Source organism: Mus caroli, unplaced genomic scaffold (genome assembly GCF_978045245.1).
Source record: "Mus caroli unplaced genomic scaffold, Mus_caroli_1 scaffold_3, whole genome shotgun sequence".
Classification (NCBI taxonomy): Eukaryota; Metazoa; Chordata; class Mammalia; order Rodentia; family Muridae; genus Mus; species Mus caroli.
In genome coordinates, this window is record NW_028227258.1 from 76,254,650 (window position 1) to 76,269,122 (window position 14,473).

The following is a 14,473-nucleotide window of genomic DNA, read 5'->3' on the forward strand; positions in this document are numbered from 1 at the left end:
AGGACTCCACACCATTATAACCAGCAGTAGGCAACCTCATGCCACACACCATGGATTCCAGCACACATTGTGTTGGTATCTGAGTCTTGTTTCCCATTAGAGAGTCAAGACAAGAGACATAGGAAGTGATCTGTCAAATACAAATCTATGATCCAAACATTCACTACATGTTAAATTACACAACAGTCTAATACCAACAGCAGGCTTGGTAGTTAAGATACCATATAATTTCCTGTGTGGAGAATTTCATTCTGATGAACTGGAACTTTGATCTATTTTCCTTCAATAAAATTAAAACTGTATCTATTTTTAATTTCAGAACAGTGGAGGGTGAACCTTATTGGCAGCTACCATTGCATGTTCAATTCATTGAACCCTATTGTGAGGGCTTCAAACAGTGGCATCACCACACCAGTTGTGAAACAGGTAAGAGCCTGGATGTCACTGTTCTCTGTCTGTCATTCCTGTGTTGTTGGGCATGTGTTGGCTCCATTCCATACTGTGAATCGTGCTGCAATAAACATTGATGTCCAATATCCCTGTAGTTAACTTAGAGTCCTTTGGGCACGTTACTAGGGGTGTCTATCTGGGCCCTGTGGTGGATCTATCTACTTTTAGTGTTTTTAAGATGCTCCACACTGATTTCCATAGTGGGTGAATTGAGGTACCATCTCACCAGTAACATATAAAGGTTCCCTTCAGTCTGCATTCTTGCCAGCATTTGTCATTTGTTTTCTTAATGGCTGTCATTCTGACTGATGTGAGAGACCGTCTCAGTGCAGCTTCATTTTATGTTTCTCTTAAGGTTAGTGATGGTGAATATTTTTTCATGTTCATTGCCCATTTACAGTTTATCTTTTGAAAACTGTCTATAGCTCATTTATTTACTATGTTATTTGACTTCGTGTGTATTTGTTGTTGTTGTTTTGTTTTTGAGCTCTTTGTATGTTTGTCAACCACTTGAAAAGCCTTTGCCCACATCATGGCTTATCCTGTTTTCCACCAACAGCTTTATGGTTTTATCATTTATATTCTCATCTGTATTAGCTATCAAGTTAGCTTTCATGAATGAGGTAGGGTTGTGGTCATGTTTCTAGTTATTCTATCAACATTTTTTGACTTTTGTTTTCCTTTACCTGTGGGATTATCCTAGTGACTTTGTGACAGTCATGATTTTGTATGAGGGGGTCTATTTTGGGATCACTCTATTCTGTTTCTTAGTTGTTCTTTGATAGTCTTGAACCATTTATAAAAGCACTGTTGTGTGTAATGTATGTGTGTGAGTGTGGGAATGTGTGGAGGTCATATTACAACTCCCGGAAGTCGGGTCTCTTCTTAGACTGTGGGTTCTGAGGATCAAACTGAGGTCCTCAGGTTTGCACAGTGAGCATTTGGCCCACTAATCTATCCCTCCGGCTTGTACCTATTTTAATAGTTGTTGTATAGGTTCCATAGTCCATGGACTCACTGGACAACTTTGAAGTTTATATTTTTTGCTGTTAAAAGCAATTAGATGTGTCTGTTCAGCAATTGAAGTACGAAAAGAATAATTTACATACAAAATCTACATTTAGAAGTGAAATGGTATTGTTTAGTGTTGTAGTCTAATTTTCTTTCTCCAGTAAATAAGAGTACCTGCTATTTACAAGAAAGTAACATGAATGCTGTGATCAGCACCCTTGACACGCTTGCACGTTTATGTCAGCTTTCTGTCTCCTAATAAAATAAATGATAAATGTAACGTAGATAGAGACAAACATTTATTCAAGGTTTGTTTTGATTTTTGGTTTCAGGGCTTTTAATCTAGGGTTGGGTGGATTCACTGCTCTGGGCATCGGCAGTGCTGGGTGGCAAAAGTGGGGACCCAGTCATCACTGATGGCATCAGGAGCAGGAATACAAGCTAGAGGAGAAGAGAAAGACCAGAACTCCCTCTCTCCCTCAAGGGCATGCTCCCAATGACCTAAGGGCGTTTCCTAAGTCCCTACCTCTTGCCCTAGGTCCTGTGAAGGTTCTATGCCCCAGTATAGGGGAATGCCTGGGCCAGGAATGGGAGTGGGTGGGTTCGGGAGCAGGGGGAGGGAGGAGAGGATAGGGAATTTTCAGAGGGGAAACTAGGAAAGAGGATAGCATTTGAAATGTAAATAAAGAAAATATCTAATAAAAAAAGAAATAAAAAAAATTTTTAAAAAGGCCCTACCTCTTAAAATCTCTCTCCTGTCTCTCCTGGGGACCAAGCCTTTAACACATGGGCCTTTAAGGAACACATTTTTAAGCCCTGGCAGCTTTTATATATCATTATTATATTGTCTTTTTTATGTTCCAACCAAGGTTGTTAGAGAATTACAAAAAACCCAAAATCTTCAGTGGAAGAACTTTTCTAAAACTTATTATTCTCCATGGGTCTCATAATATGCATTTGCATGCATGTCAGCTGACAGAAAATAAGAGGTGAGTATCTGACCAGTTGTCTAAAGGCATTCAGTCAATTATAGCAACAGAACATTGGTCATAACTCAGCCTGTGTGTGCCGTGTGTGCTGTCAGATGTGAAAGGTTATCTGTCTTAAGCTTTTTTATATGCTAATCAGAAAGGCATTTGGTTGTGTAATTGTTCCCCAAGGTACATGCTTTTATTTTATGTGGGTATATACATAAAATTATAGTGCTGTGTGAAGTGTTTGTAAACGCTTGCTGCTTTATGTGGTCATTGATTCCCTTAGAAGAGCGATTTGCAGAAGAAAGGCCACCCTAGATCTCGGGTTAAATATTACGTTACTTTTCTTAGGGACGATGGGTTTTAAGGGAGAAACTTACTTTTGGTGAATATTTCATATTTTTTTTAATCTTTTTCTGTATGAACAACAAAATAATTCTATATCATGATGTTTTAATATGATTGCTTATGTTTACCACAGTAAAATTAATATCTGTGATAGACTACTGGTCTGGAAATGACAGTTTTAATAGATTATTTAGTCATCCCTACAGTCTAATCAAAGCCTGATACTTCCAACTTATGCTAATCTGGATACTGGCACACAGAGTGAGGAGGACTGTATCTTGGACAGGAGAGAGGAAGTGGTGTAAGAATTGGTTACTGCTTTTAATTTGTCAGGGAGTTAGAGAGCTCTTCTGGGCTCTGTCAGTTATTTTTAACCAAGTAAAAACATTCTTTTTTTTTTTTTTTTTGGTATGAACCCTTTATTTAATCATTACCTAGTATAAATAGATTAGAATCTTTTGGAGGATTACCATCATTTCTTTTTTCTTTTTTCTAAGGGGTTGTGTAAAAAAAAAATCAAATAGCAACAAACAAACAAACAAACAAACAAACACCAATAATATGAACAGGAAGGCGTTCATTCTGGTCCCAATAATGACTCCATCTTTTAATACATCCCAGTTTCTGGATCTCTGAGGGTACAGGGAATGAGGACCAGCACAACCTGCTCTGATGTGTTGGCCTTAACACTGAGGTTTGCTCCACTGTGACTGGTCATTCTGGACTTAACATAATCTCTGGTTCTTAGGATAGAAACACTTTTCTTTTATCAAGGCAGGGGTGGTGGGAACCTGTCTGAGGTTCTCTTTAGAAATCGCCCAGGGGAAGTCAGTGGAGCTGTGCCAGGTTGAAAGGGAGGATAGCCACAGCTGGCTGCTGATTACTGTCCGTCCCCTCAATCACTGAGTCTGTTCTCCTGACGAGAAATAATCCAGAAAATAGGCCAGAACCAAAACCAAACCAAGGTATAGGAGTTTAATTTAAAATAAATTTCAGCCTTTGGCTCACTGTGTCATATTACCAGTAACCTTTGACAAAGGGTGTATATATAGTTCCTGTGATTTCCTTCCCCAAGCCCCTAGATCTCTCCCTCCCTCCCTTGTTCCCTTCCTCTCTCCTGCCCGCTCCCTTGCTCCCTCTGTCCCTCCTTAAATAAAAGCCGGGAGCTCACAAGCTCATGTAATTCTAAAGCAGGAACTTAAAAGCAGAGACTTTCCCTCCATCCCTTTATACTGTGCTCTGTATGCTACCCTCCAGGAGAATATCCCCCCATTCCTTTATACTGTGCTCTGTATGCTACCCTCCAGGAGAGTATGCTTGCTTTGTCATCAGTTTGCTGTTGGGTGCTGGTGAGTCTGTTCTGCCTCTTGCTGCTCATGAACATGTTCATTTACGCTGTGTCACTGTAGTATAGGCGTGCTAAATAATTGATTGGCAGGTAGATAGCAGCAAACACAGTCCCTTTGTTGCTATGGTGATACATTTGGTTAAGGGGCCTGTCTATCATTTGGACCACATGGATCTGACATGTGATTGTAATTGTGGTTGATGTGGTTGGAGGGGAAAATCAACTTAGGAAGAGGTGGCAAATGGATATGTGTTTCCAAAGGTGTTTGGGCAAACTTGCGGGATGACTTCTACTGTTCTGTTATTTATTAAAAGGCTCCCTCCTAGCTAATGTGTCAGCATGGAGAATGAGTGAAGTGACAGATTTGTTTACTTGCTATCGCAGTAGCATTTGATCATTTATTGCCCAGAATAGTTATTCTGTGAGGTTTACATTCTTCCCTCTGTCATCATTAGGAGAGCTTCCAGTAAGTGGAATTAATGTTGTCTTTAGTAGAGACTCTGAGGGGAAGGACATTGCTTTTATCCTTTGTTATAAGCAACATCTCCAAGCTGTTAGAGGAAGCCATTTTGTTTGTGCACTGTTCCGTCAGATAGTCATTGAGCATTCAGCTGGGGCCCTGAAGACTGGGAGACAAGGAAACTAAGCAGATACGGTCCTGCCCCCATGGTGGTTAGTCCCTAGTTGTCCCTGTCCATTTACCTTTATCTCTTCCCTTTCAGTACTGTCCCTTGACTTAAAGAGGACTTCCTTATTATGTGTGTGATATTTTTGAACTTTTTTGTATGCATATTCACATGTGTGGGTATATATGTGTGGGTGGGTAGAGATACATGCATGTGCTGTTGCATGTGCAGGCCCGAGGTTGATATTAGGAGTATTTCTTAATTACTCTCCATCTTGTTCATTGATGCCAAATCTCTCACTTCAACCGAGAGCTTGCCAGCTTGCTCTTGGGATCTCCTATGTCTACCTTGAGCCCTGCAACCAAAGGTGGGTCACCATGCCCACCTGGCATTTATGTGAATTTCAGGATCTTAAACTTCGGTCTACAGGCTTGTACAGCAAGGACTATGTATCCACCGAGCCATCTCCACAACCCCTAGAATACTGATTTCTTCCTTACCCTTTGTAGTTCTTTAATATGTATATCTTCTGGTAATTTTTTGTTTGCCTTAGTAGGAAGTGAATCCAGGGCCTACTGCAACTCTCCTACCTCCTCACCTGTCAGCAGTTAGTTCTGAGACAACATCCCATGCAGTGTAGAATGACCTCGACCTGCCTGTGCTATTCAAAGCCAGCCTTAAACTCTTGCCTCATCACGGATGGTATGCACCACCATAGCTAGTGTTCTCAGTAGGGGTGTGTGTGTGTGTATGTATGTGTATGTACATATGTGCGTGTTTCCATAGGTGCATTTAGAGATCAGAGGAAAACCTTGGATGTTGTTTCTAAGATACTGTCTATATATCTTTCTTTTTTACTGAGACACTATCATTGGCCTGGAACTTAGCAAGTAGGCTAGGCTGGCTGGCTACTGGTGATTCACCCGTTTTCTACCTTTGTAGGGCTGGGACAAGTACACAACACTTCTCTCAGCTTTTTGAATGTGGATCCTGGGGGTTGAATTCAGGTCCTCATGCTTGTAATGTTCAGGATACTACCAGCTGAGTGATCGCCTTAACCTCCTAGTAGTTATACCAAGTAACATGAGAACAAACCCAGACTTCAGTGACATAACTGGAGCTTTTGATCTGCACCTTTCCTGTCACTGGGCCAGCGAAGTCAAGAGCAATCTTTCCTGGGTATTCCACTCAGTTAGTTTCCCATACATTTTTTTTTCCCTGAGTATATGTTTTCTTAAATGCTATTAATTAATCTTCTGTGTGTTTTTATTATTCCTACTGGAAGTGTTGGGGAAGGAGAAAAAGTTGAAAGTCAGTAGAGAGGACCTAGTACATCTTTTTTTATAGTGGAAGAGCTGGGCTGACAGAGTTTTACTCATGACAGGATAAAGAAAGGCCAGGACTACTATCCAGCTGTTCCAATCCACAGTTTCTCTTCTTGGCTCTCCTTGGGCCATTTTTTTAAAGGCAGCAACACGTGCCATCCTGTCTCCTTGGAGTGGAAGTTCATGTGACCTTGGCTGGTGAATGAGAGCACAGGCTCCACTCTGGCTGTGAGTTTTGGCATGTGGGGCTATGGCAGTGACTGGGCAGGACAGAGCTCCTATACATCCTGCTTACCAGGAGGTTGGGAGCCACTGTGGGACTCTGAGAAGCTTACCATGAACAAGTTAGTATTCCAGGGAAAACCTTGCCCTGAAGGATAGGCACAGGGAGGTCAGCTGGAAGTGCCTTTGGAAGTGGTAAGCTCTTGACATGTGCTCAAGGCTCTCTGGTTTGAGAAACTATAATAAATACTGGACATAAATAGGAATCATCTTGAATGGCAGGTCAGCTTCATCTCTTTTGCTCTGCATTTTGATGACTATCTTATTTTCACACTCTGAAGTGCCATCATATTGTGAAACCCCTCCATTCAATAGAAAGGGCAGGACTCTGATAGATAATGGCAGGACTCTGGAATTCCGGCCCAGCTAGTATTCCAGTGTCAGCTCCCTGGCTTGAAGGCCGCCATGCTACACGATGTTCTCTGAGCTTCTCCTGGGTTTGTGACCCAGTCCAGGGCAGGCTCCATGGAATGCCTGGGTGCTGTTAGGCTCCATCTCTGAACTGAGGTGGTGTTGGGCAGAGAAGATAACCTGGGGAAATGCTCCCAACAAATCAAAATTTGTTGTTGTACGGATTCCTTAGAGAGCACCAGCTGTTTGCAGAGTCAAGGGTTTAAAGTCTCCTTGTGACATAATGAAAGCTACTCTGCCTGGTTTACCAACTATGTCAGAGCAAAGCAACCCACACTCACCACCGACCACCGAAAGCCACTGTTTTCTGTTCACCTCTGTACTTCTCAACTCCTGCAAAATGAGCTCTTGCTGTTGCTGTTGCATTTCTCCTCGTATCACAAGTGCGGTGGAGTGAAAAGAGCTGCAAAAGCCCCAACAGTTACATGTGGATTTTTATGTAAAAGAAAGCTTTGTTCATCATAGGCCGTATTTCTTTTTGTTGCGTTTAATACCATTAGCTGAGGAGTTTGGGAACAACCTTGAGATGCTCCAATTCTGAAGGAGTACTAGTTTTGACAATCAGGATTCTGTTCGTTGCCTGGAAAAACAAAACCGAAAAGCTTTCCTTGAAGCTTGTGGTTCACTGCTTCCCACCTTGAGCTCCTGCCATTCGATGCCAGGAAGGCATTGCACCTTGGACAGCGAGAACATAGAATAAACACTGTGCAGCTGTGAACAGCAGCCTGAGCAAGCACTGTTATGTCAGGTGTTCCTTGTAGCCAGTGGCTTTGGGTGTGAAGAATGCTTCTCCCAGTCTAAACCCAGTGAGAGGCAAATATCTTGTTCATACAACAGATGTGTTTGAACCTGATCCTTTTGGATGCTGAAGGAAAAACTAATGGAACAACTGACCTCAGGCCTGCCTAAGTAGTGGTCCTGACAAAAAGTAAATGGAGATAAATTACGTTTTGGCTTGCTAGAGCACTCCTGTCTCCATCGCCAGGTTTGATTTATGCAGGAGTGCTCGCTGCTGCCTTTGAACATACAGCAAACAAACTTTCTCTGCTACATGCAGATTTGAGGAAGGCACTGAGGCAGGTCGCTATTGGGTGCACATCCAGGGTGCTTGGAGAAACCCATTGCAGCCATTCTGCTGCAATACAGAACTCACGTATGTATTTAAACCAGGTGGTGTGAAATGGAACAAATTGGGCCATAAGCCAGGCAATACAATAACCGCTAAATGGGCAGGTATCCTAAGAGTGCTGTAGGGAAATGACATGTTGCTAGAGACCAGACTAGAAGGTGGCACTGTGGCATGTGTCAGGACAGGGAGCTTGGCAGTCTGACTGTCATTTTCTGAGTTATTTGGGTGGAGATATGGAGGGAAGTGTTGCCTTTAGGTTTGGTTGTTGTTTGTGGAGTTGTTTCAAGGATGCTGGGTAGTGTTTATTCTCTTCTTCCTTCATCAAAATTTATCACAAAGATAAAAGCAGCAAATGTGGCTCCCTTTCTATCTTAGAGAATATTCCTGTCATTTTTTATTCACTCAAAGGAAGGTAGAAATCATAAAAATACTAGCAATTCTGGACTTTGGAATTGTACATTGTGGAATTTTTTATTATGTTCTTTTTCCCTTTTGGACACAGTCTCATGTAGTTTAGTCTGATGTTACACTCACTGTGTTGCTGAGGATGAGACCTGCCCACTCAAAAACAACAACTTCTTCTTCTTCAAAAAAAGGTTTATTTATTATTATATCTACACTGTAGCTGTCTTCAGGTGCACCAGAAGAGGGCATTAGATCTCATTACGGATGGTTGTGAGCCACCACATGGTTGCTGGGGTTTGAACTCAGGTCCTTCTGAAGAGCAGTCAGTGCTGTTACCTGGCAAGCCAGCTCACCAGCCCCCCACTTATCTTCTAAGTGCTGGGATTTCAGGCTTATGCTACCACCTGGCTCAGGGGCTGCTGGGGGCCGATTTAAGGCTGTGCCTATAAGGCCAGCACTCTATCCACTGAGGCACATCTTCAGCCCTTCATGGAAGCGTCTTAAATATGTCATTCACTCACAGTGGATGGTTTGCAGCCTCCCCAGCATACACCAGGTGGTCCTTTCGGCAGCCCTCCGTGGGAAGTATCTTTATTTAGCCTTTTTCAACCGAAGGTATAGTCTAGTCTTCCCTGCCCATTCGGTGAGGGTTAACAAAGAATTTCAGTGAATGCTTCCCTGCTCCCTGTGGCCTCTTTCCCAGGTGGGCAGAGGCTTCCCGCCCACTTTATCTCAGGTCACAGAGAACAGAGAAAACATCCTGTGACCTGGATAGTAGGAAGCTTATTGTAAGATCCTAGGCAAAGAGAGCAGCAGGCTCCAGGACGGGCAAAGGCTGAGGGGAACTGGACACCCAGCGGCTGGGATCAGAGGCTGTTGGATCCCGACAAGTTAGTTCCCCAGCTGCAGTTGTCATCCCTCCTCGTACCCAGCTACACTCCGAACTGCTGGCTGCCTCACCCTTATCTGCTTTACTGCTTGCTACCTGGTCACTTGACCGCTTAGATTTGAACTAGGAATGCTGATGACGAAGCTAGTGGATCATCATCTCTGAGATTCAAGCATACTGCAGACTGGTGACCAGCTTAGCATTGCTTTGATCATGTTCCCATCCTGACTTTCTCTGGTTCTGTTCCACTTGGCTAGCAGGTTGAGATCATATATTGCTCTAGTGCACAAAATCATTGTTTAAGGCTGACCCCAAGCAGTGGCTAGAATTCTGACTAGTGCCCAGAAAATGGGGCCATGGCAGGACATTGTCTGGCCCCAGTGAAGAGAGTACTATTATGCCCACAAGGTGCCAGTAAGGTAGAGCTTGTTATCTCCATTTTGAAACAGCAGAAATTGGGGCCACAAAAGGTTAAGTACTTTGCCTAAAGCTACAGTCTTTGTAGGGAGCAGAGCTGGGATTTAAGGCCAGATTTATTTGGCTTCACTGGATTATAATGTGCTTTTAAACACTGGCAAATCAGGGCTGGGTTGAAGCATCATGATAGCACTGGACTTTGCAGCTCTTGGAGAGATGGGCCCTACGATCTTGGGGCTCTTGTTGGTGGCTGACTCCTGGGGTGGTGTTTCATTTTCTCATCTCCAGAAAAAAAACTCTTCTCACAAAGATCTCACATTTTCTGTTGTTGAGAAGAAATGGTTAAATCTCGGTGCTTTTGGAGTGAATATGTCCTCACGATATCACAACATAATTGGGGTCGGGAGGGGAGCTCTCCCCCTGGTAAGTCGCCATCTGCGGCAGGTGTTCTGGTGGCCTGCAGTCATCTGCCAGACTCTTCCTGCTTAGGGTTCTACTGTGCTTTCCAGGACACCATGCCTGGAGGCCAGGACAGCACAGAACAGGCATGCAGTACTTGTTTGAATAACTAGATAGATGAGTGCACCCTGTAGTTCCCCCAAGAGCAGCCTTGGTGAGTCACCCTTTCCTCACGCCTCAGTCTCGCCTGCTGTTCTCCTTGTTCAGGGGTCACAGCCCTGTGTGAGAAAGTACTCTTTATCTCTGCCTATTTGGACTCACTCATGGGGGGTGGCATTCATCTTGTGTGATTTCTGCTGTTAATTCTGCTCATCACCATCTGGGGAGGTGCCTGCAACAGTCTGTCCTCCTTCTTGCTCCTGCTCTCTTTTAACCAAGGCTCTTTGGTGGCACAGCGCTGATTAGGGGTTTGGGAGCCTGATGGACCTGGGGTCAGTCCTTCACCCTGTTGATTTTGAGCTGGGTAACTTTGTAAATTACCATCTCAGAGCATAAAGTAGTGTAGAAAAAAAAAGCACTTAGTGTAATGTGTGACTCAAGAAAGCTCTGATGTTGCCAATATTACTACAATAACCATCATGGTAATTACTGCACTTCTTTCCCTGGACTGTTACTACTCCTTATTCCTAAAGGGGGCGCTCTTAACTTTGATCTGCAGTAGTATAGTATTGGACTGCAGCGTTAATCCATGGACTTTTTGTTTATATTCTGTTGTCACCCTAGGATTTGAAGCATTTCAAGTGTTATAAAGCAAATTTTGTATGAAGATAATTATCATGCTTCTAATGTAGAGGGGAGCTGAGGTGCTTTAATTAATGATGTGCCAGATACCCTTTCAAATAGGGTGAAGTATAATTTTTAAGGCCTTCATCTACTTGGCCATAATTAGGGACATTTGGAATGCTCCAGCATAATGTCTGCTGATCTGCACACTTTCATTAAGCAATCAGGACGGAATGACCCAGTGGCCAGACTTGCATGGGATCAGGTCCCATCTTTTGAGGTGGAAGAGCCTGCTATGCTTTCTGTTCTCCCAGGCCTGCTTTTTCATAACCTTTACCTGTGTTCCTTGTCCATCTGTAATAATGTTGTGTGCTTTTTCTCCCCCCGTTGAGGCTCTGATTGTTTTTTATAGAATCCCAACATTGCATCTATCTTTTTGTATTCTGAACCAACTTGACTGTATCTGTTAGAAAACAACCCTGTGCTGAATACATTAGTGCACGCCTGGGTTCCCTGCCCTAGAGACTGGAATAGGAGAATTGTGAGTTTGACGCCAGCCTGGGCTATACATTGAGACCATGTCTAAAACAATTAAATTAAAGTTTTTATATGATATATAAGTTTTCCTTATTGTAACAAGACATAGTCTAAGGGAGGGCAGAAGCTCAGTCTATGGCTTGGTGCTCTTCACATTTGGAGTAGATCTCCTCTCCTCTGTCAGACCTTGCTGGAAACACACACACACACAGATGGTGTGTCCGTGGTGATAACCATCACAATCGGCATTGATTATTTTATAGATGTTAGAGGTAACTAGTTACTGAAATCAAAAAGGTGAAGTTAGAGCCGTGGAACCTAGAAGAAAAGGAATAGAGTTAAAAATGTCGGAGCTGGGGTCACCGTTGGTATCCTGTCTAACCTCCACTTTAGACTGAGCTCAGTAAGAACAGGGGCAATGTATGGCTTCTTCAGTATTGGATTCCTTGGTGGGCAATTGGAGGCCCACTGATCTATAAATAGATTTCTTTAGTAACTACAGAGATGGAACCTGGATTTCCCAGGCCTGGTAAGAGATGTATTAAGAAGGAAGTATGGTAAGGAAAGCATGAATTTGGAAGAATAAAAGTCAACATAAGGATACTGAAGGAATGTTGTAGATTAGAAAGCATGAATTTTGCTTGCTGTTAATTCATATGGAAGAAACAAACTGTGTAGACACTTGGCATCCCAGAAATCCATGCCATGCGATTGCTTTCAGAAAGAGGCCTTTCAGGGCTGAGAGGGCTCTGCTAGCATTGCAAAGCCCGATGGTCCGCTTCTACCTTTGGGAGCCTCATAAAAGAGGACGGAGAGCACGGACACTACAGAACTGTCTGTGAAATCGATTGGCACCATGGCAGGCCAAAGCTCCACCTCAATAACAAATATACCAAATATTCCTTTTTAATGCCTGCCTATTTTACAGTTCTCCCCTGTTGGATTTCGCCGGTTTTTCTTGGTTTTGTCATTTGACTGCTTAAACCAGGGCAGCTTTTCAAGTTCAGAATCTTCATTAATTTTTCCTTTTCTACCTGAGGTTTATAATTCCTGTCCTGAATCCCAGTAATTTTAAAGGTCCTTTTTCCTTGCTGTTAGTCTAAGATCATGCAATTTTGAGTTCATTTCCATCATCAGGTCCTTTATATGTCATGTGAATTGAAAGGTGTATCTCAGATGTCTTCTGTTCATCAATTTTGATCTCCTTCCTTTCCCTCATCTCCTGTCTTTTCAGTGGAGGCTGGGTGAGCAGGTTCTTTCTAATGAGGAGAGGGGTACCCTCAACCATAGCAACTGGCCCATGACTGCTGAAAACAGTGGGAAGAAAGAGCGGGAGCCACTTGCTAAAGCACTGGACCATTTATATGAGCTTTGGGTCTGTGTAGGGATCTACAGGATGCATTGCCTTTAACTCACTGGAACACATATCATAACTTCCAATTACATGGGTGTCTAGAAAAATTAGTTTTGAAAACCTTTATAGTATTCCTGCAGACCTATTTACCAATCTACCATAATTATTTATTGATCACATGCCATGTGACCAGGCCTGGCCAGCCCCTGCTCAGATAGAATAGTAAAATTTGGCCTAGGGTTTCCTGCCTGTCATTCTGTTTGTGATTTAGGTTATTAGAGAAAGCCCATTTATGCTGAAATCAAGACAGATCGCCTGTGGGGGTTCTGCGTGGGAATCCATCTGTTTCTGCTGTCACTTTAGAGACCACACCACACTTGTACCTTCAGCCTGGGATTATGCACAATCAACAGTGATGAACGTATGAGCACTTTTAATTAGTCTTCATGCCCTCTGTCTAATGCAATCAGAAGCCCTGTACTGGAGTAGAGATTTATAATCAATCGTTCATCATCTTCTGAGTTAGAGATAAACCCATTCGCTGTTAGCCTGCAACTTAAAATATCTGCTTTCCATAGCCAGACAGACATCTACAAACCAAGTATATTTTGAGCGTATAGACTTAAATCTCAAATTGCAGATTACTTTGATTAAGTATAATTGTGAGAATTAAGGTGTCCCTGGCTTCCAGTCATCATGTTCTCCCAACTGACAGAATAGCATCAGAGAAAGCGCTCGAGGCAGGCACAGAGGCTCTGTGGGTTCTAGGCCCAGCTCTGCCAACCCCATTTTCCTCCTTGTGAAAGTGAAAAGAATATTGAGAGAGTTGTCGTGGGAGTCATCATCACTTGTATTGCCAGCTTGGTAGGTATTATGGATGTATTATAGGTGCACAAATGGTAAACCACTCCCGGGCCTCAGGGCAGCACAAAAGCCACAGTGTCTCATTTGTGCCCATGTTCCCATAAGAGGTGGTTACTGCTGAAAAGCATGTCTGCCCTTATCCAGTTCTTGCTGGGGAGGCTGGCTGAGACAATATTGGGGACATGAATCCATAAATATTTACAAGATATTGTAGCATCATTGAATTGAGTTCCGATTCCTACAGGGGCGCTGTGTAGAATCTATGTAGATCTGGCAGAATTCTGCAATTTAAATAAAATTGACAGTTTTTTAAAATTTAGTAGACAAATACTTGTAGTTTGATCTGCTGCTAGAAAGAGTTGCCCCCTCAACAGTGAACTTCTAGAAAATGCAAGAACACATTAATCCTCTGCTAATTAGTAGCACGGGTGGGCGCTGCTAGGATGCATCATTAGCTGCTAGGATATTGGTGCAGCTTTTGAGAGCCCAGAAGCCATTGTGTGTATACCTCTTGATCCAAAATTGTACTTCTGGCAATTTCTTCTTTTAAACTGAAAGTCAGAATCATGACTGTGATTAGATATTTACTTAGAAGGATACTCTTGGTATGTTGATTTTTACCCGGAAGCAAACTATATATCTAGTCATTATCAGATTGGTTGACAGAGTGTATTTAATGTAATTATAATTGTGCCATTAAGATGGAATATATTAATACGGTGTGGAGGAAGCACTCTCCATTGACCAGTTGTTGTTGTTTTTTTCCCTACTGATTAAAATCTTGCAATACCAGACGCTTGTAGAAATGATACACAGAGAAGAAAAACTAATATAATTATGTAAAACACATATAATTTCACTTTCCAGAAGGAACCACTATTGACATTCTGGGTTGTATCTTACAGAATTTAGATTGTGTGC

General features: G+C 42.6%; 1 protein-coding gene across 4 annotated transcripts in view; it reads left to right on the plus strand.

Annotated features, from left to right (window-relative positions):
- The window catches only part of Fhip1a (FHF complex subunit HOOK interacting protein 1A), a 252,082-nt gene that overhangs the window by 109,615 nt on the left and 127,994 nt on the right, over positions 1–14,473 (plus strand). For all 4 annotated transcript variants that reach the window (XM_085835794.1, XM_085835795.1, XM_085835796.1 and 1 more), the window contains one exon: positions 320–426. Coding sequence is in view for 2 of the 4 variants with exons in the window: in XM_085835795.1 (XP_085691921.1) it covers positions 358–426 (69 nt within the window). In the remaining 2 variants the exon portion in view is untranslated. The remainder of the gene's footprint in view (positions 1–319; positions 427–14,473) is intronic.